The following is a 22,560-nucleotide window of genomic DNA, read 5'->3' as shown; positions in this document are numbered from 1 at the left end:
TGTTCTTTGTGCCTCAGTTTTCACAATATTTCTTAAAATAAATATAGAATCCTCAGACTCCTAAATGATTCCTTTACTTTCAGACAATTACAGTAACTTAACAGAGGTCCTGCTTTCCTAGCAGCCAGGTTTAAGCTCAACCTGCTTCAGAGAGGAAATTAATTAGCCCACTGTCAGTTCAAATCCAACAAACTTCTTACAAAAGTTTCTTAGGGCTAAAGAAATTCCTTTTTCAATCAATATAGGATCCTTAGATTCCTAAATGATTCCTTTTCAGTTCAGACAGTAACAACAGCTTAACAGTGGTCTGGCTTCCTAGCAGCCAGGGTTAAGTGCAACCAGTTCAGATAGGAGGTTTGTTACAATAACTCAAGGCTACCCACCCACTCATTGTTTAACTGTCACACTTGAAATGCTGACAGCAGCCATCCCAAGCTCAGTGACCCTGTGACAGCCACATCCATACAGAACCTTCATTCAGACACACCTAAACTTGCCCTTTTTATTTCCCCTTACCTCTTTTTAGAACTTTCTTTTTTTTATTTCTTTTCCCTCCTTTGCTTTTCCCCTTACACCAATTTCCCAGCCTGAGATCCAGGGAATTACATTTTTTTTATTTTAACCCATTTTATCTATGCTGATGACATACAGATCCTCATTCCTATTACGGAATCCATATCCAAAACCCTCTCTTTCTGGAACAGCTGCCTACACTCCATTAACCTCCTCCTCTCCAGTCTCAATCTAGTCCTGAATATAACCAAAACGGAGCTCCTCCTCATCTCGCTGGATGACATCAACCTCGCTATCAACAACCACCCCACTTCCTCAACGATCTCAACGGCCCAAGTGAGAGACCTTGGCGTCATCTTGGACAACCATCTGTCATTAAAAAAAAAATCGTCAACAATACAACTAAAGAATGCTTCCACAAACTACAAGTTCTTAAAAAGCTTAGACCACTCCTCCACCTACACGACTTCCACATGATTCTTCAAGTGACCCTATTCTCCAAAGTCGGTTACTGCAATTCCCTACTACTAGGCCTCCCCGCTACTACCACCAGATCGCTACAGATGCTTCAAAATGCCGCTGCAAGGATTCTAACCAACACTAATCGAGGAGACCATATCACACCCATTCTAAGGAATCTACACTGGCTTCCCATTAACTTCAGAATCCTTCACAAGGCCCTCACTATCTACAAGCAGTCCTCACTTGAACTAGCTATCCCTCTTCACCTCCACACCTCCACCAGACCAGTTAGAGCAGCGTACAAAGACACCCTTCATGCTCCTCCCGCCAAGTCCTCCCTACACTCTACCATTAGGAAACGTGCATTTTCCACAGCTGGACCCTCTCAGTGGAACGCTTTACCCCCTGAATTACGCCAAGAACAATGCCTGCTGACCTTCAAAAAAAAATTTAAGACTTGGCTTTTTAAACAAGTGTTTCCTTAAAAAAAATTGTAGGTTTTCACTGACTCAACTGCACCTATGTTACCCTTGTGGTTACTCCTTCCCTCCCAACTTCCCTTTCTTCCTCACCCCTTGATACCATAGCATGAGTAACATTAGATATAAGTTGTTCTGGTTTAAACTCGTTCCCTTTTTACCCTAGTTCAGTTACTTGGCACCTCCCCGTGTGAGGTAGTTCAGCTCTAGGCTGCTCTCAACAGGGTACTCTCCTGTGTTTCCAACCAAGTTATTACTCCCTGTTAAACGTAATTTTCCTGTCTTCTAATGTTTGATGTAAACTGATGTGATATGACCTGTCATGAATGTCGGTATAAAAAAGAATCAAATAATTAAATAAATAAATGTATAGATAATGAATTCAATTGAATTGAATAATATGGAATAGTTTTGATATTTGATGATCATCGTTGTAAGTAATCAGTTATGTATGAAGATACGGAGTAATGAATTGGAGTTGAGAAAGTCGACGAACAGGCACAGCAGTCGAGGACAGAGGTCAAGCCCATGTAGGAACATAAGGCCTGGACAGACAGGCAAAGCAATTGAGGTCCAACCCTTGAAGGGACCTAAGGCCTGGACCAGGGGTGGGCAAGTCCGGTCCTCGAGGGCTGCAAATCAGTCGGGTTTTCAGGATACCCCTAATGAATATGCATGAAATAGATTTGCATACAACTGAGACAGTGTGTATGCAGGTCTCTCTCATGCATATTCATTAAGGATATCCTGAAAACCCGACTGGTTTGCAGCCCTCGAGGACCGGAATTGCCCACCCCTGGCCTGGACAGACAGGTTAAGCAATCGAGGTCCAACCCCTGTAGGGACATAAGGCCTGGATGGACAGGCAAAGTAATCGAGGTCCAACCCTTGTAGGGACATAAGGCCTGGATGGACAGGCACATCAGTCGAGGACAGAGGGCAATCCCACCTAGGGACATAAGGCCCGAACGAACAGACAAAGCAATTGAGGTCCAACCCTTGTAGGGACATAAGGCCTGGAGGGACAGGCAAAGCAATCGAGGTCCAACCCTTGTAGGGACATAAGGCCTGGACGGACAGGCATAGCAGTCGAGGACAGAGGGCAATCCCACCTAGGGACATAAGGCCTGGACAAACAAGCACAGCATTCGAGGACAGAGGTGAATCCCACCTAGGGACATAAGGCCGGGATGAACAAGCACAGCATTCGAGGATTTCCTTTGTGCAGGTATGTTGTGGTTTGACCTGTCATTTTTTCCTGAACTGGTTCACTGCTAGAAGAAATTGTCTGAAAGCCAATTCAACTGAGGATGCTTTTAGAGCAATAAAGACTGCCATTTGTGAAGCAAGAACTGAGCTGGAGATTATTTTTGAATACCCAGAAGCTATTAACTGTACTTATGCATTTCAGCTGATGACAAAGGAACAGGAAGAGCTCTCAGAAATAAGAAAACCGCTATTCAAGTCAAAATCTACAATATCAACCTATGTTGATTTTGTGGTTTACACAGTTTTTACACCAGTTTTCAATAGTACTAGAAACAATACTGTTGGCAAGGTCTTGGGAAATATTGAGCATATGAAATATGAAAGCTCCAAACATCTTAAGTCAGCTTTTTATGTTCTTACATTCCAAATGTGGACGGACAGGCACAGTGTTTGAGGTTAGGCCCTTGTAGGGACATACGTCCTGGACAGTGGACGGACAGGCACAGAGTTTGAGGTCAGGCCCTTGTAGGGATGTACAGCCTAGACAGTGTATGAACAGGCACAGCATTTCAGGTCAGGCCCTTGTAGGGACGTATGACCTGAACAGTGGACGGACAGGCATAGCGTTTCAGGTCAGGCCCTTGTAGGGACGTAAGGCCTGGACAGTGGACGGACAGGCACAGCGTTTCAGGTCAGGCCCTTGTAGGGACATACAGCCTGGTGGGCGAGCAGTAAAGTCCACCTCCACCCTGATACTTGTTCAGTAATAAAGCTGCTGCCTGCCCCTGCCTCAGCCAGGTCCCACCAGTGTGCTGTCAGGGAGAGGTAAGAATGTGCAGCATTCATGGTGGTCCAGATATCGCAGGTGAAATACACATTCCCCTGTGCCTTAGCTAGCAGTGCTTGGATGCGACTGCGACACTGCTTGTACAGGCTGGGGAGGACATTTCTGCTAAATGTGGTTCTGGAGGGGACTTTGTAATTTGGAACTACGACTTTCAGAAAATGCTTGAAACCCACATTCTCCACTAACTGCAAGGGCTGGTCATCAAGGGCAATCATTTCTCCAATGCTCTTGGTTACAGGTTTTGAGGCTGCCTGCATCCTACCCCAGGATAGCATTACCGCACTCCACCCCATTTCCTCCATGCTGGGTTGTCGCGTCTGCCACATGTCAGGGGGTTACTGGCCTGCCACCTGACTGCTAGAAGGGGATGAGAGTGTGGGCTGACTCTGCTGCTTTTCAACCTCTTTACGCTGCTTGGAAGGGGTCCCCTGACTGGTACTGCCACCATCCCCAGATGGCAGTACTCTTGTTGGGTGTTGCCTCTTCATATGATGTGTCATGCCAAAATTAGATAGATGTCCCATTTGCTTGCCTCTGCTAATAGCCCTGCCACAATAATTACACCGAACAAAATGCAGGTCATCAGTCACTTTAAAGTGGCTCCAGATCGCAGATGTCTTTCGTGATCCACCCTTCTGTGTAGCCTTGGGGGTGGATGCTGGCACTGGAGCTTTAGTAGTGGGTGCACCCTGAGAAGCAATGCCAGGGGCCTCAGTACCCCTCTGTGCCTGTGCTGACTGCTCTTCCTCCTCATCAGTTTCATCTCTCCCCTGCTGCACAGAAGTGGAGGCTAAAACAGGACTAACTGATCCTAAAACTTCGTCAGCTATTACTTCTTAGGGATGTGAATCGTGTCCTCGATCGTCTTAACGATCGATTTCGGCTGGGAGGGGGAGGGAATCGTATTGTTGCCGTTTGGGGGGTAAAATATCGTGAAAAATCGTGAAAAATCGAAAAATCGAAAAATCGCAAAACCAGCACATTAAAACCCCCTAAAACCCACCCCCGACCCTTTAAATTAAATCCCCCACCCTCCCGAACCCCCCCCCAAATGACTTAAATAACCTGCGGGTCCAGCGGCGGTCCGGAACGGCAGCGGTCCGGAACGGGCTCCTGCTCCTCAATCTTGTTGTCTTCAGCCGGCGCCATTTTCCAAAATGGCGGCGAAAAATGGCGGCGGCCATAGACGAACACGATTGGACGGCAGGAGGTCCTTCCGGACCCCCGCTGGACTTTTGGCAAGTCTCGTGGGGGTCAGGAGGCCCCCCACAAGCTGGCCAAAAGTTCCTGGAGGTCCAGCGGGGGTCAGGGAGCGATTTCCCGCCGCGAATCGTTTTCGTACGGAAAATGGCGCCGGCAGGAGATCGACTGCAGGAGGTCGTTCAGCGAGGGTTCCGGCGCCTCGCTGAACGACCTCCTGCAGTCGATCTCCTGCCGGCGCCATTTTCCGTACGAAAACGATTCGCGGCGGGAAATCGCTCCCTGACCCCCGCTGGACCTCCAGGAACTTTTGGCCAGCTTGTGGGGGGCCTCCTGACCCCCACGAGACTTGCCAAAAGTCCAGCGGGGGTCCGGAAGGACCTCCTGCCGTCCAATCGTGTTCGTCTATGGCCGCCGCCATTTTTCGCCGCCATTTTGGAAAATGGCGCCGGCTGAAGACAACAAGATTGAGGAGCAGGAGCCCGTTCCGGACCGCTGCCGTTCCGGACCGCCGCTGGACCCGCAGGTTATTTAACTCATTTGGGGGGGGTTCGGGAGGGTGGGGGATTTAATTTAAAGGGTCGGGGGTGGGTTTTAGGGGGTTTTAGTGTGCCGGCTCACGATTCTAACGATTTATAACGATAAATCGTTAGAATCTCTATTGTATTGTGTTCCATAACGGTTTAAGACGATATTAAAATTATCGGACGATAATTTTAATCGTCCTAAAACGATTCACATCCCTATTACTTCTTCCATTTCTGATGAGAATCCCACACAATATGATTCTTCATCTGAATCAGAAGCAAACTGTTATGGGAGCCTCTGTTTAGTGGACCCTTGGGCTGACCTGCTGGAAACTTGGAAAGGTGGACAATGTCTCTGTTGCAAAGCAGGCCGGGAGGCAGATGTTCAGGCAGGACATAGATGCTCTTCACCCTGGAAGCTGGCACTCCCCTGGGAGGAGCCCGTAGGAGCCCAAACGCTGGGACTTAGGTGGCTTCACCCTTGGAAGCCGAAGCCCCCCCGGGAGGAGCCCATAGGGGCCCGGCCGCTGGGACTTAGGCAAGTTGTGGATCAGGGCAAGTAACTGGAACCAGACTAAGACAGTAGCAATACTGTAAGTGGGTTCGGGTTCTGGAACCAGGCAGGAACTGTAGCAGGATGCGGGTACTGGAACCAGGCAGGAACTGTAGCAAGCAGGCAGGCAGGAACCAGGCAGGTACTGTAGCATGCAGGCAGGCAGGAACCAAGCAGGTACTGTAGCAGGAACAGAGCGACGAAGCCAAGCGAGTCACTCCGGGGCACAGCACAACAGGAAACCAGAAAGCTAAACCGTTGCAAGGTGAAGACTGGATGGCCACGGCCGGCTTATCAAGGCCATGGCATCTGACGTCAGGATTTGGGCGGAGTCACCATTGGCGGGAACCGGCCTAGAAAAGCGCCCAAGTGGCACGCGCGCGCGCGCCTAAGCAAAGGGCGTCTACGGAGGAGCTCACAGCGGTGCAGCCCCAGTGGGAACGCCGCCATCCAGGCCGCAAACTAGGCCTCAGGGAACGAGAGCAGGTCCGGGAGCCTGGAGGTAAGGGTCTGGCCACGGTGCTCGCGGCCAGAACCACAACACAAACAGTGCCTGTGCTACATTGTCAATGCTTAGTTGAGATTTCTGTCCCACTGCTGCTTTTCGGTGTCGACATTTTGTCTGGCATGACTCAGCCTCCCCTTCCCTTACCTCCAAAACTACAGGGTCAGAAACAGGTGGTAGCGATGCATCATGTTTAGATTTCATTTTTTTCTGGTTGGAACTGCCTGCCCCTCCAAAGAGTTTAGATTGCAACAGGTACCTTTTTAACTTTAATGGGGGACTGGCACTAGTGCCTTTTGAAGTGCCTCCTCTGCCAGTCCCAATCACTCGACCACATCTAACTTTCCCTGACATTATGGATTTAATGTCACTGCCTAGTGCCTACTGGCTGTCCACTGTCACAGTTCCTTGCTATGCACTAATGTAATGTGTGTGGTGTGTGCACACACACAGCTTGCTTGTAAGTACAAAAGAGGCAGACTGGGGATTTCACTGCATAGACTGCCCAATAATAAAGTTCAATCTGCTAAACTACCCATTGCCACAGTGCCTTGCTATGCACTAATGTAATGTGTGTGGTGTGCACACACACACAGCTTGCTTGTAAGCACAAAAGAGCAGACTGGGGATTTCACTGCACAGACTGTCCCAATAAATAAACTTGAGTCTGCTAAACTGCCAGCCCACTGGACTGATGCCCAGTGCACAGAGAGATTGAGTGAGTTCAATTAAACAAACTCAGTTTAAAAAAGCTGGAATTGTTGGCACAGCAGGAAAATTGATGAAATATATTTTCCAATGGAAATTCTAGCAAACTAGCTAAAAATTGAATATATTTATTTATTTATTTTAGCATTTTTATATACCGATAGCCGTATGCACATCGTACCGGTTTACAAGGAACAGGAGGAAGGCCAGAAACAAGGCACAACCGTTACATGGATCGCATGAGAATAATATCTGAACACATTTAGTAGAGGCATATAGTAGGCATTTAGTAGAATGCATATAGTAGAACGCATATGAATAACATTTGAACGCATTTAGAGGTATATAGGAAGATAATTGACAATGAATGAGCAAAACATTGGTAAATTAAATAAATGTAGTTAACTTAGTCTTGTGGTACTACAAAATGAGCGATACGATTACAATTATGGGGGACAGATTCTATAAGAATCATATAGACCTAAGGATGGGAAGAGGAAAGGTATTTAGAGAGGGTATTACGAGAAGTAGGGGGAGGGGAGGAGGGTGAGAGAAAATAGACTTCTCACCCAGCCACAACACCCAAATGGTGCTTGCTTGCAGCCTAGCCCAGAGGGTGAATTAAACAAAATGGCACTGCTAGCAGCTTCTCTCTCTGGCACAGAGAGACCGTCTCAGATCACCTAAATAAACTGCTGAAAAAACAAACAGGGCTAGCTGGCACTGCAGCCAAATAAAGAATAAATATCTTTTTCTCTTAAGTAACTAGCCTACCTAGCAATTAAATACAGATTCTGAACACAGACTAGCTATGAGTGCAGCCACCTTCCGCAGAGACCACCTCCCCAGACCCCCCCTGCAAAGAAAGTGCATGGCACGCCACGTGCTTAAGTATATATAATGCTGGGTCATCAGGAAAATCGTCACCGAGCACTGAATGACAGCACGATTGGCTGCATTCAGTGCATTTCACAAAATATTATCACTGATACGCTGCATTCTGATATCCGTGCCAACCTGTCCGACCCACTCTGACAGGGCTCTGAGGTCACTGATGACTCACAGGAAAGGGCTGGTTTTTGGCTCTGGATACACCCAAAGGGCGTAGAAGAAAAGCGCGCCATGCAACGGATGAAACGGATGATACGTTATATTCGTGGGGAGACGCAATACATTTCGCTTCCCCATGAATACAACGAATAAGGACATATACGTTACGGATTGCCAATACATCGAAAACGAATGCACACCCCTACACAACACAATGACATTTCAACATGCATTTTTCTAAGTAATTTATTAATAGCATGTAGAAAGTGCTAAGTAGAAAGGAAAGATCAAAATAATTGATGCTGACATGGTTTAAAATTCTTACCAAAATTTTTTAAAAAGGATACAATTTTCAAAGCCATTTCTACATAGTGCACATATGTTTAGCTAGACTAAAAGAAGATACTCCTGAAGGCAGTTTCACGCAGTTGTCACAAGTGTATGTGCAATTTTACCTGTCTCAGCTACCCACATAAAAGAGCAGGTGCCAAGTAAGTGGGTGTTTTTAATGTGCGGACTTTACACTAATATTCAAAGAAAAACTGCCTGTGTAATTTCTGTTTGAAAATGAATGTAAGGTGGGCACACTGAAAACACCTTACTTTACAAATATGCAGGCTATTTGAAAATTGCTTATAAAATGTGTGGATTACTTTAAAATAAAGGTATAATTCATATTTACTTGTATTTCTGTAAAACGTCATACTCTGTAACAGGCAAGCCAAAAAGTTGTTCACCAGATGAATAAGTGACAAATTTTCTCCAAAGATCATCAAACTGGGTCTGGAAATAAAACAAAATGTTTACAATCAGAAAATCACAATGATGCTCTCTTTCAGATCAGTGCAAGATATCATATCATTTTGAGCTATGTTATTTCTAGCTATTCAAACTCAATATCATTCTGGCAACTAAACCTGTGAAAACAAGGAGGCCAATATTCAAAGCTATTTAGCCAGATAATTCACAAATTATCTGGCTATTGTGAGGTTTCTATATGAGCTGGCAATCTTTTACCTAAAATTTAGCCAAATAAGTAAGGGGCATATTAGGAGCATTCTGGGGCAGGGATGAGTTAGCTGAATAACTTACCTGGTTAACTCGGATTGTTGCGCATGTCGGTCACAGGCGGCTGCGACCTTTGCTGCTCACTTCCTTTCTCTATACGGCTCCGAGTCTGGGGAGAATGGCGGCTTCCGCTTCCACACGCCGACCCACATGGCATGCCTGGGATGGCATGGGCGCTCCCGGCAGCCATCTTACATCCGGGGTTACCTAAGGCAAGCGCGCACACGCCTGCCCCCTTCTTAAACGCGTAATGGCAGGAACCTCGGTGGCATCCCCACCGCATGATGTCATCCACTTACCATACTTAAACTCAGCTGACTTCTTGCAATATGAGTTAGCAAGGATGCCTGACCTGCTATTTCCGCCACACTGGGACTCCGTCTCGGTTTCCAGCTGGGTGACCTAGGTACCCGCTCCTCGGGGGCCTTGCCACACTCAGGGCTATCCGCTCCTCGGAGAGCCATTACTATCTGTTTCTCTGTTCCAATGAGTTCCTGCACCATCCTTGGGCGACCCTTACTGTTCTTGTTCGGACCTCCTCGATGCCTGATCCTCCATCTACTTCCACAGTATCGGCGTGAGTACAGAACCTGCTCTTCTAACTTTGTGGCACGGATCCTTGCGTTATCCTAGGAAGCCAAAAGCCCCTGGGAGGGGCCCTAAGAAGGGGGGTACTGTTGCACCCTTCGGTCGCAGGTGACCGCAACCTTTGCTGCTCACCTACTTTCTCTCTGCAACTCCGAGTCTGGGGAGAATGGCAGCCTCAGCTTCCATACATTGACCCTCATGACATGCCCGGGATGGTGTGGGCACTCCTGGCAACCATCTTACATCCAGGGATACCTAAGGCACGCGCGTGCATGCCTGCCCCCTTCTTAAACCTCAGGGGTGTCCCTACCACATGACGTCATCCTCTTAAACTCAGCTGACTTCTTGCAATATGAGTTATCAAGGATTCCTGTCCTGCTATTTCCGTCACACTGGGACACCTTCTTGCTTTCCTACTGGGTGACCTAGGTACCCTCTCCTCGGGGGCCTTGCCACACTCAGAGCTATCCGCTCCTTGGAGAGCCATTACTATTTGTTTCTCTGTTCCAGTGAGTTCCTGCATCATCCTCGGACGACCCTTACTGTTCTTGTTCTGACCTCCTCGGTGCCTGATCCTCCATATACTTCCACAGTATCGGTGTACGTTCAGAACCTGCTCTTCTACCTTTGTGGCACGGATCCTTGGGTTACCCCACTTGCGGGCCACTACCAGATCCCTCCAGTCTTGTGCAACTGCCCATCGGCTTTCGGCTTACCCCGCGCTGTGAACCACTATCGGAATTGCCAGCACAAGCTATGCCTAGAGAAGGTATTCACCGGACTACTCCACGCTGAGGATTACTACTCGGACCAACCAGCTGCAGGTTGCTATCTCTGGACTTACTCTATTGATCCGCTCCTCGGATCACCATTGCCTGTATAAAAAAAGTTGTTTCCTCTGTTGTCCATCACTGCTGAGACATTGCCTGTTGTGGTAAGGGCTTCTCCCTGTGGGTGGAGTCTTCACTCGCCATGACCCAAGAGCCCACTATTAGTTCAAGACACATACAACATACCATTGATATAGAAGAGAGCAGATGGGAACACTAAGAGAAGAGAATCACCTTGCTGGTGGCTGAAAAGAATCAGTAAGTTGTTGCGGTTCCGCCGGATCCTTACCTTGCCGGTCGGGGGGAATGCCGCCGGGAGCCGCAGATTCCTCAGGCCTGTTCGGGCCTACACCATGGTGTCTCCACGAGGGAGATGCCGCCGAACGCTATCCTGACCCCGCCCTTTAGGCCCCCGCGCGCGCAGAGGGAACCCTTTTAAAAGGCCTCTGGTGCGAAAACAGGGCCGGCCCCTTGTGCTGACATCAGACACCGGCGAGGATTTAAACCCGGCGTCTGACCCCGATTCCTTGCCTTGCAACGTGGTCGACTTGTGAAGAGTAGAGAGTCCTGTTCCTGTTCCTGCCAGCCTGTTCCTGCCAGCCTGTTCCAGTCACTGGTTCTGGAACCCGCCTTCGGATTGTCTTCTGGTTCTGACCTTGGCTCGTCTTCCTGTCTGCTGCTGCCTGCCCCAATCCTGGTACGTCCTCTCATCTACGTCTTCTGTCGGTTCTCCTAAGTCCCAACGGCCGAATCCCCACGGGCTCCTCCCGGGGGGATCTCGGCTTCCAGGGCGAAGCCACCTAAGTCCCAGCGGTCCGGATCTCCACAGGATTTCCTGGAGGGGTCACGGGCTTCCAGGGTGAAGACCTTCAGTCTTCAGTTGCTGTACCGCCTTCCGACCGAGCTCCATCTGCAGAAACTTCCTCCATCCCATCTCCGTCTGGTCGGACCAAGGATCCACCTTCCCAATCGCAATATAAATACTGCTTGTGGAAATTTTCAAAAAAGTAAAAGTATTGAGGAGAAGTAAACTATTGGGGTATATTATTTAGTGTTTTTGTGTGTTTATTATTAGATAGTCAGAAAGGCAGGCAAAAACAGAAGCTTGTGTGTTTGTATTTCCCAACTTTCCCACCCACCCACCCCAGCTAATCCTTTAATTTATAAGCAGGTGATACGTTCACACTAAAAAAAATATATTCAGCCTTTTAACTTAAATTCAGAAATTCCCCACATCTTATCAAGAGTTTAATCATTCCCTTGTAGGTTACTACCAGATATATAGTGAATACACTAATACATTTAAAGGACCCTAATTATATGCATTCCTACTCCCATGGCAACCTAAAACTTAACTAGGAACTGAACAAATATAAGACAAAGGCAGCAGTCCAGCAGCAAGATGGGGGCCTCCCAGTCTTTTGCATCAAGTATTACATGTACGATTTTTTACCCGCAGGTGAGAAATTGTATGTGTGCATCTGATGCAAGGAGCTCCTGTCTCTCAGAAAACAAATCAGATCTCTGGAGGCTAGAGTTGTAGACCTAGAGGAGGTGAGGCAGACAGAGAGGTATATAGATGAGACCTTCAGGGACATAGTAGCCAAGTCCCAACTCCAGTCTGGCAGCCCTGGTGCTGCCTTGGAGGAGGAAAGAATCAACCTGGTGCAGCAGGAAATGATCCTGTAGCAAGGGCCTACTCTCCAGGTGGTGCATTGTCCTCTTGCACTGATGATGTATCTCCCAGGGCTACTGCCCAGAAGGGAAGGGTTAGATCAGCCATCATAGTTGGTGATTCGATTATTAGGAATGTAGACAGCTGGTGGCTGGTGGGCATGAGGATCACTTGGTAACATGCCTACCTAGTGTGAAGGTGGCAGACCTTACGTATCATCTAGATAGAATTTTGGAAGGGCTGGGGAGGGGCCAGCTGTCGTGGTACATGTGGGCACCAACAACATAGGAAAATGTGGGAGGGAAGTTCTGGAAGCCAAATTTAGGCTCTTAAGAAGAAAGCTGAAGTCCAGAACCTCCAGGGTAGTATTCTCTGAAATGCACCCTATTCCACGTGCAGGTCCCCAGAGGAAGGCAGAGCTTTGGAGTCTCAATTCATGGATGGGATGATGATGCAAGGAAGAAGGATTCAGTTTTGTAAGGAAATGGGGAACCTTTAGGGGAAGGGGGAGTCTTTTCCAAAGGGTGGACTCTACCTTAACAAGGGTGGAACCAGGCTGCTAGCACTAACCTTTAAAAAGGAGATAGAGCAGCTTTTAAACTAAATCAAAGGGGAAAGCCGACAGTCGCTCAGCAGCGCATGGTTTGGAGGGAAGTATCTGCGAAGGATATTAATGAAGCATTAGAGTTATTGGAACCGCTCTGTCACCTCAACAGAGAGATTCCAATAATAAGAAAAGTAGTCCAAGTGCCTATAATTAAAAACTCACCTGAGCTAAAACATACCAATTTATCCCTGTTGTTGCGTCCGTCGGTCGCAGACGGCTGCGACCACTCTGCCTCACCTATCTTTTACCCTTTTCCTCCTCCATTGGAAGAATGGCTGCCTCCGCTGCTGTTTTCCGAAACCCTCGGTGTCTCCGAGCTAGCTTGGGCATCCCCATCCGCCATGCTTCTTCCTGAGGCCTCCTAGGGCATGCGCGCGCATGCTGCCTTCGTTTTTGAATACTTCATGGAGGGAACCTCGGGGGTGGCCCCACCGCATGACGTCAGTACCTCCGGGTATTTAAACCTCCGTTCTGTTCCAATTGAACGAGTTAGCAAGGACTTCGGTTTTGCTACTCTGATTGCTTCTAAGCTGCTCACTTGGATTCCTCACTATCCTCCGGGGTATCCCGCTACTGCAGCAGCTCTGGGTACCCGCTCCTCGGGGGCTCTCGCTTCTACTCTCCCTCCGAGGTTAATCTGCCTAACCTTAAGGACACCCGCCCCTCGGGGGTCCTGTCTGCTTCCTTTCAGGAACCCTCGGCGCTCCTAGGTACTTGCTCCTCAAGGGCTTATTCTGTTCAGGGTATCCAGCACCTCGAACCTCGGATCCCTCTCTTCATTCAACTACCGAAGGAAGTTATCAGCACTGCTACTCTATGGGTATCACTACGCTCCAGCTCTCCTCATTCCACCCTTCAGGTTCATGGCCTATCCCGCACTACGGAACACTACCGGACCTTTGCTATATCTGGGTAAGACCATAATCTACAGAGACTGTGTGAGCTTACTGTGATATCGCTGGACTACAGCACTATCTGTTCCTTAGGCAAGATTCTACTCATCAGCTGCAGTATAATAAAGCTTTCTCTCCTCAGTGTCTGCTTAATAGACTCTAGCCAATCATTGTGGTGCCCACAGGGCCCCTCCCTGTGGGAGGAGTCATCGCCACTTCGACCAAGAGTCCACAATATGCCATAAACCCAACAGGTTTCTAACTCCATGGGCTCGGCTCGACTTGCAGCCTTGCAGGCCATTCCTGGTCTAGCCCAGTGGATCACTGAGCAACAAAAGTCTCTGGAAAGCCTGGCTGCTGCCTTCAACTGAATACTTCGGCAACTCCAGTGAAAGAATTGCTTTCTCCGGTGGTGACTGTCAAGACCACCATACCGTTATCTACGCCTACCCGCTTCATGGTTGAAGCACGGATATAAGGGGGGTTTGTCAACCAATGCAGTATGCATTTTTCTTTGCAACCTACCCTCTTTCCCAAAGAATCTTCCAAGACCACCTATATCTTATCTCTACTTGAAGGAAGAGCCTTGGATTGGGCTTCACCGTTATGGGAACGTGAATATCCTATCCTGAATGACCTATCAGGATTTCTGAAACTTTTCAAGTCTGTCTTCGATAACCCGGCTCGCCAGACCATTGCTGGATCTGCCCTGCTTAAACTCCAGCAAGGTAATAAGCCGCTAACAGATTATTTTATTTATTTATTTAAAAATATTTATATACTGCTTTTTAAAATAAAATTTTATCAAAACGGTTTACAGAAAATTGAAAATAAGATAAAAGAGAATATAAAAATAAAATTGAAAATATACATAAATTTAACTAAATAGCTAGATAAAAACTAGCTTAAACAAAAATGTTTTAATTAAATAAAAAATAATAAATATTTGTTCGAATTCAAGACTTTAGCATCCAAACTACACTGGGACACAGGATGTTTACGTGCTATCTTCATGGAGGGCCTCAACTCTCGCTTAAAGGACAAACTGGTGGCTCGCAATCTGCCTGATACCCTTGAATCTCTCATGGAACTGGCTTGGAGAATAGACCGCCGTATTCGAGATGGACTCAAGAGGCTAAGAGTCCTTGGAAGCCTGTCCCAGGAGCTAACCATCCTAAACCTGTGCCAATTGCCTCAAGCCTACCATCTGCTCCCTTAGAAGATGAGTTTATGCAACTAGGACGAAATCATTTAACTTCTAAAGAAAGACGATTCTGCAAATGCATGGGGTTATGCATGTACTGTGGCCAGTCAGGCCACGCCTTCCAAACCTGTCCCATCTATCCAGGAAACTGACAGGACTAGGATCCGCAGGAGGACTCCTTCTAGGCCTCACCGCTCCAATCCTGCATTATCTCTACCAGTCTTACTTATCTGCAGAAGCCTTGAGTTTCAGACCCTTGCCCTCTGGAGCCAGAGGAAATTTAATCTTAAAATGCTTAGTAGAATATCTACGGATTCCTACCACACCAATAGCTAAGACCCTTGCTGTCTGGAGCCAGAGGAAATTTCATCTTAAAATGCTTTGTAGAACATCTACAGATTCCTATCACACTAATAGCTATGCCATTGCTATTGTCTTCAATCCATGGGGAACCACTGCCTGGAGAGGTTTCGTTTATTACCCAGGCCATCGGCCTGCACACCGGAGCTTTACACTCTGAAACCATCTCATTCCTCATATTGGAAAAGGCCATGCATCCGGTGGTACTTGGACTGCCCTGGCTACAAGATCATATGCCACAGTTTAACTGGGCAACGCTGGAATTATCCTGGTGGGGACCTGGCTGTCATGGCCGGTGTCTCGCGGAAATTTGGCCACTAATATGCATGCCTACTACATCATCTTTACCAGGTTTACCTCCACAATACGCCTCCTTCCAGGATGTCTTCTCTAAACAAGCAGCAGATGTACTTCCACCTCACAGAGTTTTTGACTGTGCTATAAACCTGAAACCTAATACGGAGCCTCCAAAAGGAAGAGTTTACCCTCTTTCTGTAGCTGAGACTAAGGCCAGGTCCACCTTTATACAAGAGAACCTTCAAAAAGGATTTATCAGACTCTCCAAATCCCCGGCGGGTGCAGGATTCTTCTTTGTGGCAAAAAAAGATGGCACCTTACGTCCCTGAATCGATTATAGGGGTCTGAATGAAATTACCATCAAGGACCGTTATCCCCTGCTCTTAATTTCTGAACTATTTGACAGACTCCAGGGAGCCAAGATATTTTCTAAATTGGATCTCAAAGGAGCTTACAACTTGGTGCGCATTTGTGAAGGTGACGAATGGAAGACAGCTTTTAACACCCGCAATGGACACTTTGAATATCTCGTCATGCCTTTCGGACTAAGTAATGCACGTGCAGTCTTTCAAAATATGATGAATGACATCTTACAGGACTTACTATATCAATGTTTAGTAGTGTATCTGGATGACATCCTGATCCTCTCCCAGGATCTACAAACACACCAAGAGGATGACAAAAAGGTTTTAAGATGCCTAGAGGAATAGCACTTATACACAAAACTCGAGAAGTGTGAGTTCTACAAGGAATCTGTACACTTCCTGGGATACATTGTTTCAAGAAACGGGACCCCAAGAAATTAGAAAGCATCCGAGATTGACCCCAACCTACAGGCCTGAAGGCACTGCACCGCTTTTTGGGCTTCACAAACTACTACCGTTCCTTTATCAAGAACTATTCATCATTAACGGTCCCTCTCACTGCAATGACCAGAAAGGGAGCCAACCCTGCCAACTGGTCTCCTGAAGCAATATCGGCCTTCCTATCTCTCAAAGATACTTTTCCAAAAACGCCATGCCTCCGCCATCCAGACCCGCATCACCCATTCATTGTCGAGGTTGACGCATCGGACGTCGGTGTGGGAGCGGTTTTGAGCCAGTACAGCGAATCCAACATACTCCATCTCTGCTCCTTCTTCTCAAGGTGGTTCTCGCCTGCCGAAAGAAATTACGGAATCGGAGACAAAGAGTTACTCGCAATTAAGCTGGCCTTTGAGGAGTGGCGTCCTTGGCTGGAAGGCGCACAACATCAAATAGTAGTGTACACCGATCACAAGAACTTGGAGTACCTCAGACATGCACAACGACTCAATCACCGTCAAGCAAGATGGTCACTGTTCTTTAACAGATTCGATTTTCTTTTCAAATACTGTCCGGGAGAGAAGAACACCCGGGCTGAACCCTGTCACGATCCTTCTCCCCTCAGGATATGCCTGACGAACCCTGTCACATTATTGATCCCGGGAAAATGGTTCTTGCAGCCACTCATGTTGTACCTGCTGGGACGACAGTTGTGGCTATAAATCAAAGGAAGAAACTGTTGAAGTGGGTGCACAATTCCCGTCTGACCAGCCATCCTGGACAGAGTCGTACTTTGGCCATGTTACAGTGGTATTACTGGTGGCCAACCATGAAAAAGGAGGTACAAGCTTATGTGTAATAATCTACAAGGCCATTCTCACCATTTTCAAAAACATCCATCAATTAGCCCCAATCGATCTCCATATCCCCCTCCGATTACACTACTCAACAAGACCGACAAGAGATGCTTACAAAGGATCACTTCAAGTACCTCCAGCCAAAACTACCAGACACATCACGCTTAGAGATCGGGCCTTCTCCACAGCTGGTCCAACTTTATGGAACTCCATTCCCCCGGATCTTAGAATGGAACCCAGCATCTCAACATTCAAGAAAAGACTCAAGACGTGGCTGTTCACGCAGGCCTTTCCTAACTCCAACATTACTTAACTCCCTTCAATCAACATACTTCGCTAGTAATAGCATTAATAGCCACCCCTTATAATGTTATTATATATATATATATATAATTATCTGATCTTCATTTTCCTTCTTACTCCAAGTTATTGATTCCCTGTTACATGTAACTGCTTTTCTGCACTATTGTTCAAATTGTAAAGTTTATTTTAATTGCACCCCTGTTTCTTGTGAACCTGCATGATGGGACTATCGTCTTGAATGTTGGTATATAAAAAACTTAAATAAATAAAATAAATAAAATAAATGTGGGTTCCTGCGCTGTCTGCACCAAGCCAAAGCCGCCAGCCAGACATCCTTGGGATCTGCTTCAACCCCTGCACAGCGAAGAGGCCCAAGCCAACACTCTTTTGTCCAGATAAGACAGGATATAGGTAGTCTTGGCATATGCTGTAGGAAAATTGGTGGGTTGCAGGGAAAAGTGCATGCAACATTGGTTGATGAATCCTCTACAGTTCTACACTTCCCCTGAGAAGTGTGCTGGAGCAGATAGAGGTACAATTGTCTTGACCGTCACTTCTGGCGGTGTAACTTCTTTACCTGGTTGGTAAGTTCATCTGTATGTGCAGCTGGTTAAATGCAGCAGTCAAATTCTCCAGCATGTTCTGCTGTTCGGAGATTCGCTGGGCCAGGCCTGGAATGACCTGCAATGCGATGAGCTTAGCCGAATCCATGGAGTTAGCAATCTGTTATGGTTTAGCGGTGTTTGGGTGGATTCCTGGGTACTGTGGCAGATGACCACACCTATGGGGAGGAGCCCCATGGGGAGCCACAGTACTGACTCAGGATGCACAAACACAGAGTTAGATCTTTTATTATACAGCTTGTAGCATACCACCAGAGGTGGCAGTAGTGAGGTGATCCAGAGGTATCAGTCCAGGGACCCCCCATGGGAACCCATCTCACCAAGTTGGTATAGGGAGATTCCGGCTATAAGTTTCCCAGCCCAGCAAAGCTGTGGGTGAGATAGACTGAGAATGAGATTACTCACTAGATGGGCACCTGAAAGGAAAGCAGAGGGCCCCCAAGAAGCGGGTACCCAGGTTAGAGAATACCCCGAAGGTATTCCAGCAACAGCAAGACGCAGCAGAGTAGTGTAGACCGGTCGAATCCAATCCTTGCTAACTCAACGAGCTAGCAAACAAGCATAGGCTAAATACCCGGATGGCATGATATCACTTGAGGGAACGCCCCCAAGGTTTTCGCCATAGCTGGAATAAAGATGTGGGTAGCGTGTGCGCACCCTAGGAGGACCTTGGGAGGAACACGGCTGGAGGCAATGCCATAGCCGTTCCGGGGACGCCGGAGAGGGGTGGTAGCCATTTTCCCAAGGTAAGCGGGAGGAGCCGAGAACAAGATGAGGCAAATGGGGTGAAGCTGTCTGAGACCGACGGACGCAACAGTACCCCCCTTCAAAGGGCCCCCTCCAGACCTCCTACCTGGTCTTGGTTTCCAAGGATGCATTTTGTGGAATTGTTGAAGCATCTTTTCATCCATGAAATTTGCTTGAAGTTCCCAACAGTTATTTTCAGGTCCATAACCCTCCCATGACAGAAGGTATTCCCATACTCTGCCTCTCTTTCTCACATCAAGAATAGCGTCTACCTTGTATTCGATGTTTTCTTCTGCATCAATAGGTGTAGGTTCAGGTGTCTTGGTTGAGAACTCACTAAGGATCAATGGTTTCAACAGTGAGACATGGAACACATTATGAATCTTCAATGCTGGTGGAAGTGTCAGACTGTATGTAAGAGTACCTAGTCGTCGGAGAATCGGAAAGGGTCCGATTATTACTAGTAATGGTAACATGGAATAGACTTAGTTTTTGGGTACTTGCCAGGGTCTTATGGCCTGGATTGGCCACTGTTGGAAACAGGATGCTGGGCTTGATGGACCCTTGGTCTGACCCAGTTATGGCATGTTCTTATGTTCTTATGTAGCGTGGAGCAAAGCGAGCTGAAGGTAACTTGAGTCTTAAATGTTTGTAGATAGCCAGACTTTATCACCAGTCTGGAATTCTGGAGCCTTGACATGATGAGCATCATAGCCTTTCTTATCTCATTGTCCTGCGTACAATCGGGCATACATTTGTGCGCATCGGGTTGTGCGCAGAAATGTACACCCACGCGTTTGTTTTAAAATCTGCTCCAAAGCGTGCAAAAGGCATAGACATTGTAAAAAAAAATACCAACCTAGAAGCATAGACCAGATGTATTCCATGCAATAAGAAAGGTAGAAGGAAGGTCAAATGATTTCCAGCATGGCTAAAAAGTGAGGTGAAAGAGGCTATTTTGGCTAAAAGATCTTCATTCAAAAATTGGAAGAATGATCCATCAGAAGAAAATAGGATAAACCATAAGCATTGGCAAATTAAATGAAAGATATTGATAAGACAGACTAAGAATTTTTTAAAAAGTTGGCCGTAGAGGCAAAAACTCACAAGAAAAACTTTTAAAATATATATCCGAAGCAGAAAGCCTGTCTGTTACGCACACAGGCTTTGGCTAGATGTTTCATGAGAGGCCATGAGCAGCTGCTGCGCGGGAATAGGAAATGTGTGCCCTTGGACCTTGGTGAACCAGGAGAGGAGTTCTGAGGAAATGCCGAGGCTGGTGAGATGAATCCGTGTTCGGGTGGAGACGAAGCACAATCTGCACAGCCTCAGTGAGGCCAACCATGCAAGGTTGGTCTCTGAGTGGTCTCCTCCGACTACTCCAAGCCCTTATGGACCTGCTGCTGGGAACGCCAAAGGCAGCAGGTCGGACAGGAGACAAGGGCAGATGAACACTCTGGAATGTGAAGACTCAGACGAGAAGCTTAGGATGTGAAGACTCAGACGAGAAACTTGGGACATGAAGACTCAGGATCAAGGTTCAGGAACAAAGTCAAGTACTGAGTTGAGTAGGGATGTGAATCGTGTGATCGATCATCTTAACGATCGATTTTGGCTGAGGGGGGGGGGAATCTGATTGTCATGGTTTTTTTGGTTAAAAAATTGTTTTATCGGGGGAGGGGGGAGGGCGGGAAAACCGGCACACCAAAACAACCCTAAAACCCACCCCGACCCTTTAAAACAAATCCCCCACCCTCCCGAACCCCCCCAAAATGTTTTAAATTACCTGGGGTCCAGTGGGGGGGTTCCGGCGCGATCTCCCGCTCTCGGGCCACGGCTGCGTTAATAGAAATGGCGCCGGTGGCCCTTTGCCCTTACCATGTGACAGGGCAAAGGTAGCGCCGGCGCCATTTTGGTTCCTGGCACCCAACGTCACGAGTGCAGGAGATCGCTCCCGGACCCCAGCTGGACCCCCAGGGACTTTTGGCCAGCTTGGGGGGGCCTCCTGACCCCCACTTGCCAAAAGTCCAGCGGGGGTCCGGGAGCGACCTCCTGCACGCGGGCCGTATTCAAAATGGCGCCGGCGCTACCTTTGCCCTCACTATGTCACACTGGCCGACGTCGCCCGGCCTGCCCCCTTTTCAGGGCCCAGCACTTATTTGCGTACCGCAGCCTGTTTGAAAATTCGCCCGGCGCATATAAGGCCGGGGTTTTCGCACACCAGGCATTTAAAATGTACCCAGTAATGTCCTTTTGAGTGAGTGTCCCTCCCCCTTAAGCCCCACCCCATAACTTTATAGTAAGTTATTATTCTAGTAAGTTGATTTGCTGTTTGAATAAAGCTAGAAGGAAAAAAAAAAAAAAAAACCAAAAAAGAAATCTCCAAACAAACAGCTCTCCAGCTTTTAAAACAGCTTTTAAACAGCTTTTAAACTCTCCCTTGGAGTTAGTTGGCACAAAAAATCGGTTCAAACTAAATATTGGGGCATAAAGACTGTTTTTTAAAACAATTGACCAAAAAGCAAAGGCAACAGTCCAGAAGTGCCCTGCTTTACCCAGCTTGTCCCAGGCTAAACTGTTTGACTCCCTCCCTCCCTACCCCTCTGCCCACCCACCCCTGGGGCTTGTTTTCTAATAAAGCCTGCCTAACTTCCCATTGGCAGCGAGATAAATTAGTACATTGGTAACAGTCAAGGAAATACAAATCACAAACTAACAAGATGAGGACTATCCAATGTAACTGCTGTGGAGCCTTTATTCTGAGGGAAAGCATCTGGAAACTTAGAGCTTGCCCAATTTGTGCACAACTCTCTTCCTTGAAAATGGAGCTGACTGAGAAAGAAGCTCAATTAGCTTCAATTAAAGGTAGTACACCCACATTGCATTACTCAGATAATAATTCCCCAATATCACGGAAAAACCAGGAGTCAAGAAAAGGAGATCCATTAGGCTCAGGTAGGACCCACAGTCACCCATTCTTGACAGATGAGCAGCCAACAGGTATACCCCCCCTCTCAAACAAGTCATTAAAAAATTATTTAAAATCCAGGAAGACAGTGGGCTCTGGTAGAATTAGACCTGTGATGAGGAGACACACAATGTACCAAATGCAAAAAGAACAAGCCTTCTCTTTATTAAAAACTGAGGAAGTTCTTGAGAAAAACATTGCAGTATTACCAGAAAAGAGAGAAAAAACACAATGCATGCAGTATTTCAAGATCCATAACCAAAAGAAAAATCTAATTGAGATGGATAACTCTGTCAACAGTGGCACAACTACAAACAGAAAGAGTAAAGTGAATAACAAATCTCAACTAATATCTCATAAGGAGTCCAGGAAAAGCAATAACCTTAAAGAGAGTACCTGGAAGGCTATGACCACAAATGCTCATAGTTTGGGAAATAAAATCCCAGATCTGCAGGCCCTAATGGCTGAGGCAGAATTGGACATTGTTGCTATCACAGAAACATGGTTCACAGAATCTCATGAATGGGATACAACAATACCAGGCTACAACTTGTTAAGGAAGGACAGAGAGGATAGAAAAGGGGGAGGTGTGGCTCTTTATGTCAGAAACAACATCCAAGCATCTGAGCTACAAGGAAGTTGGGGTAAAGAGGAAGCTCTATGGGTCGACCTAAAAAAAGATGA

General features: G+C 47.1%; 1 protein-coding gene across 1 annotated transcript in view; it reads right to left on the bottom strand.

Moving 5' to 3' along the window:
- DNAH8 (dynein axonemal heavy chain 8) overlaps positions 1–22,560 on the bottom strand; it is a 1,926,251-nt gene that overhangs the window by 1,089,517 nt on the left and 814,174 nt on the right. The window contains 1 exon segment of the mRNA XM_029592920.1: positions 8,736–8,836. Coding sequence (XP_029448780.1) covers positions 8,736–8,836 — 101 coding nt within the window.

This window comes from Rhinatrema bivittatum, chromosome 3, assembly GCF_901001135.1.
Source record: "Rhinatrema bivittatum chromosome 3, aRhiBiv1.1, whole genome shotgun sequence".
Taxonomy (NCBI): domain Eukaryota; kingdom Metazoa; phylum Chordata; class Amphibia; order Gymnophiona; family Rhinatrematidae; genus Rhinatrema; species Rhinatrema bivittatum.
This window is presented reverse-complemented; position numbering and strand designations above follow the sequence as displayed.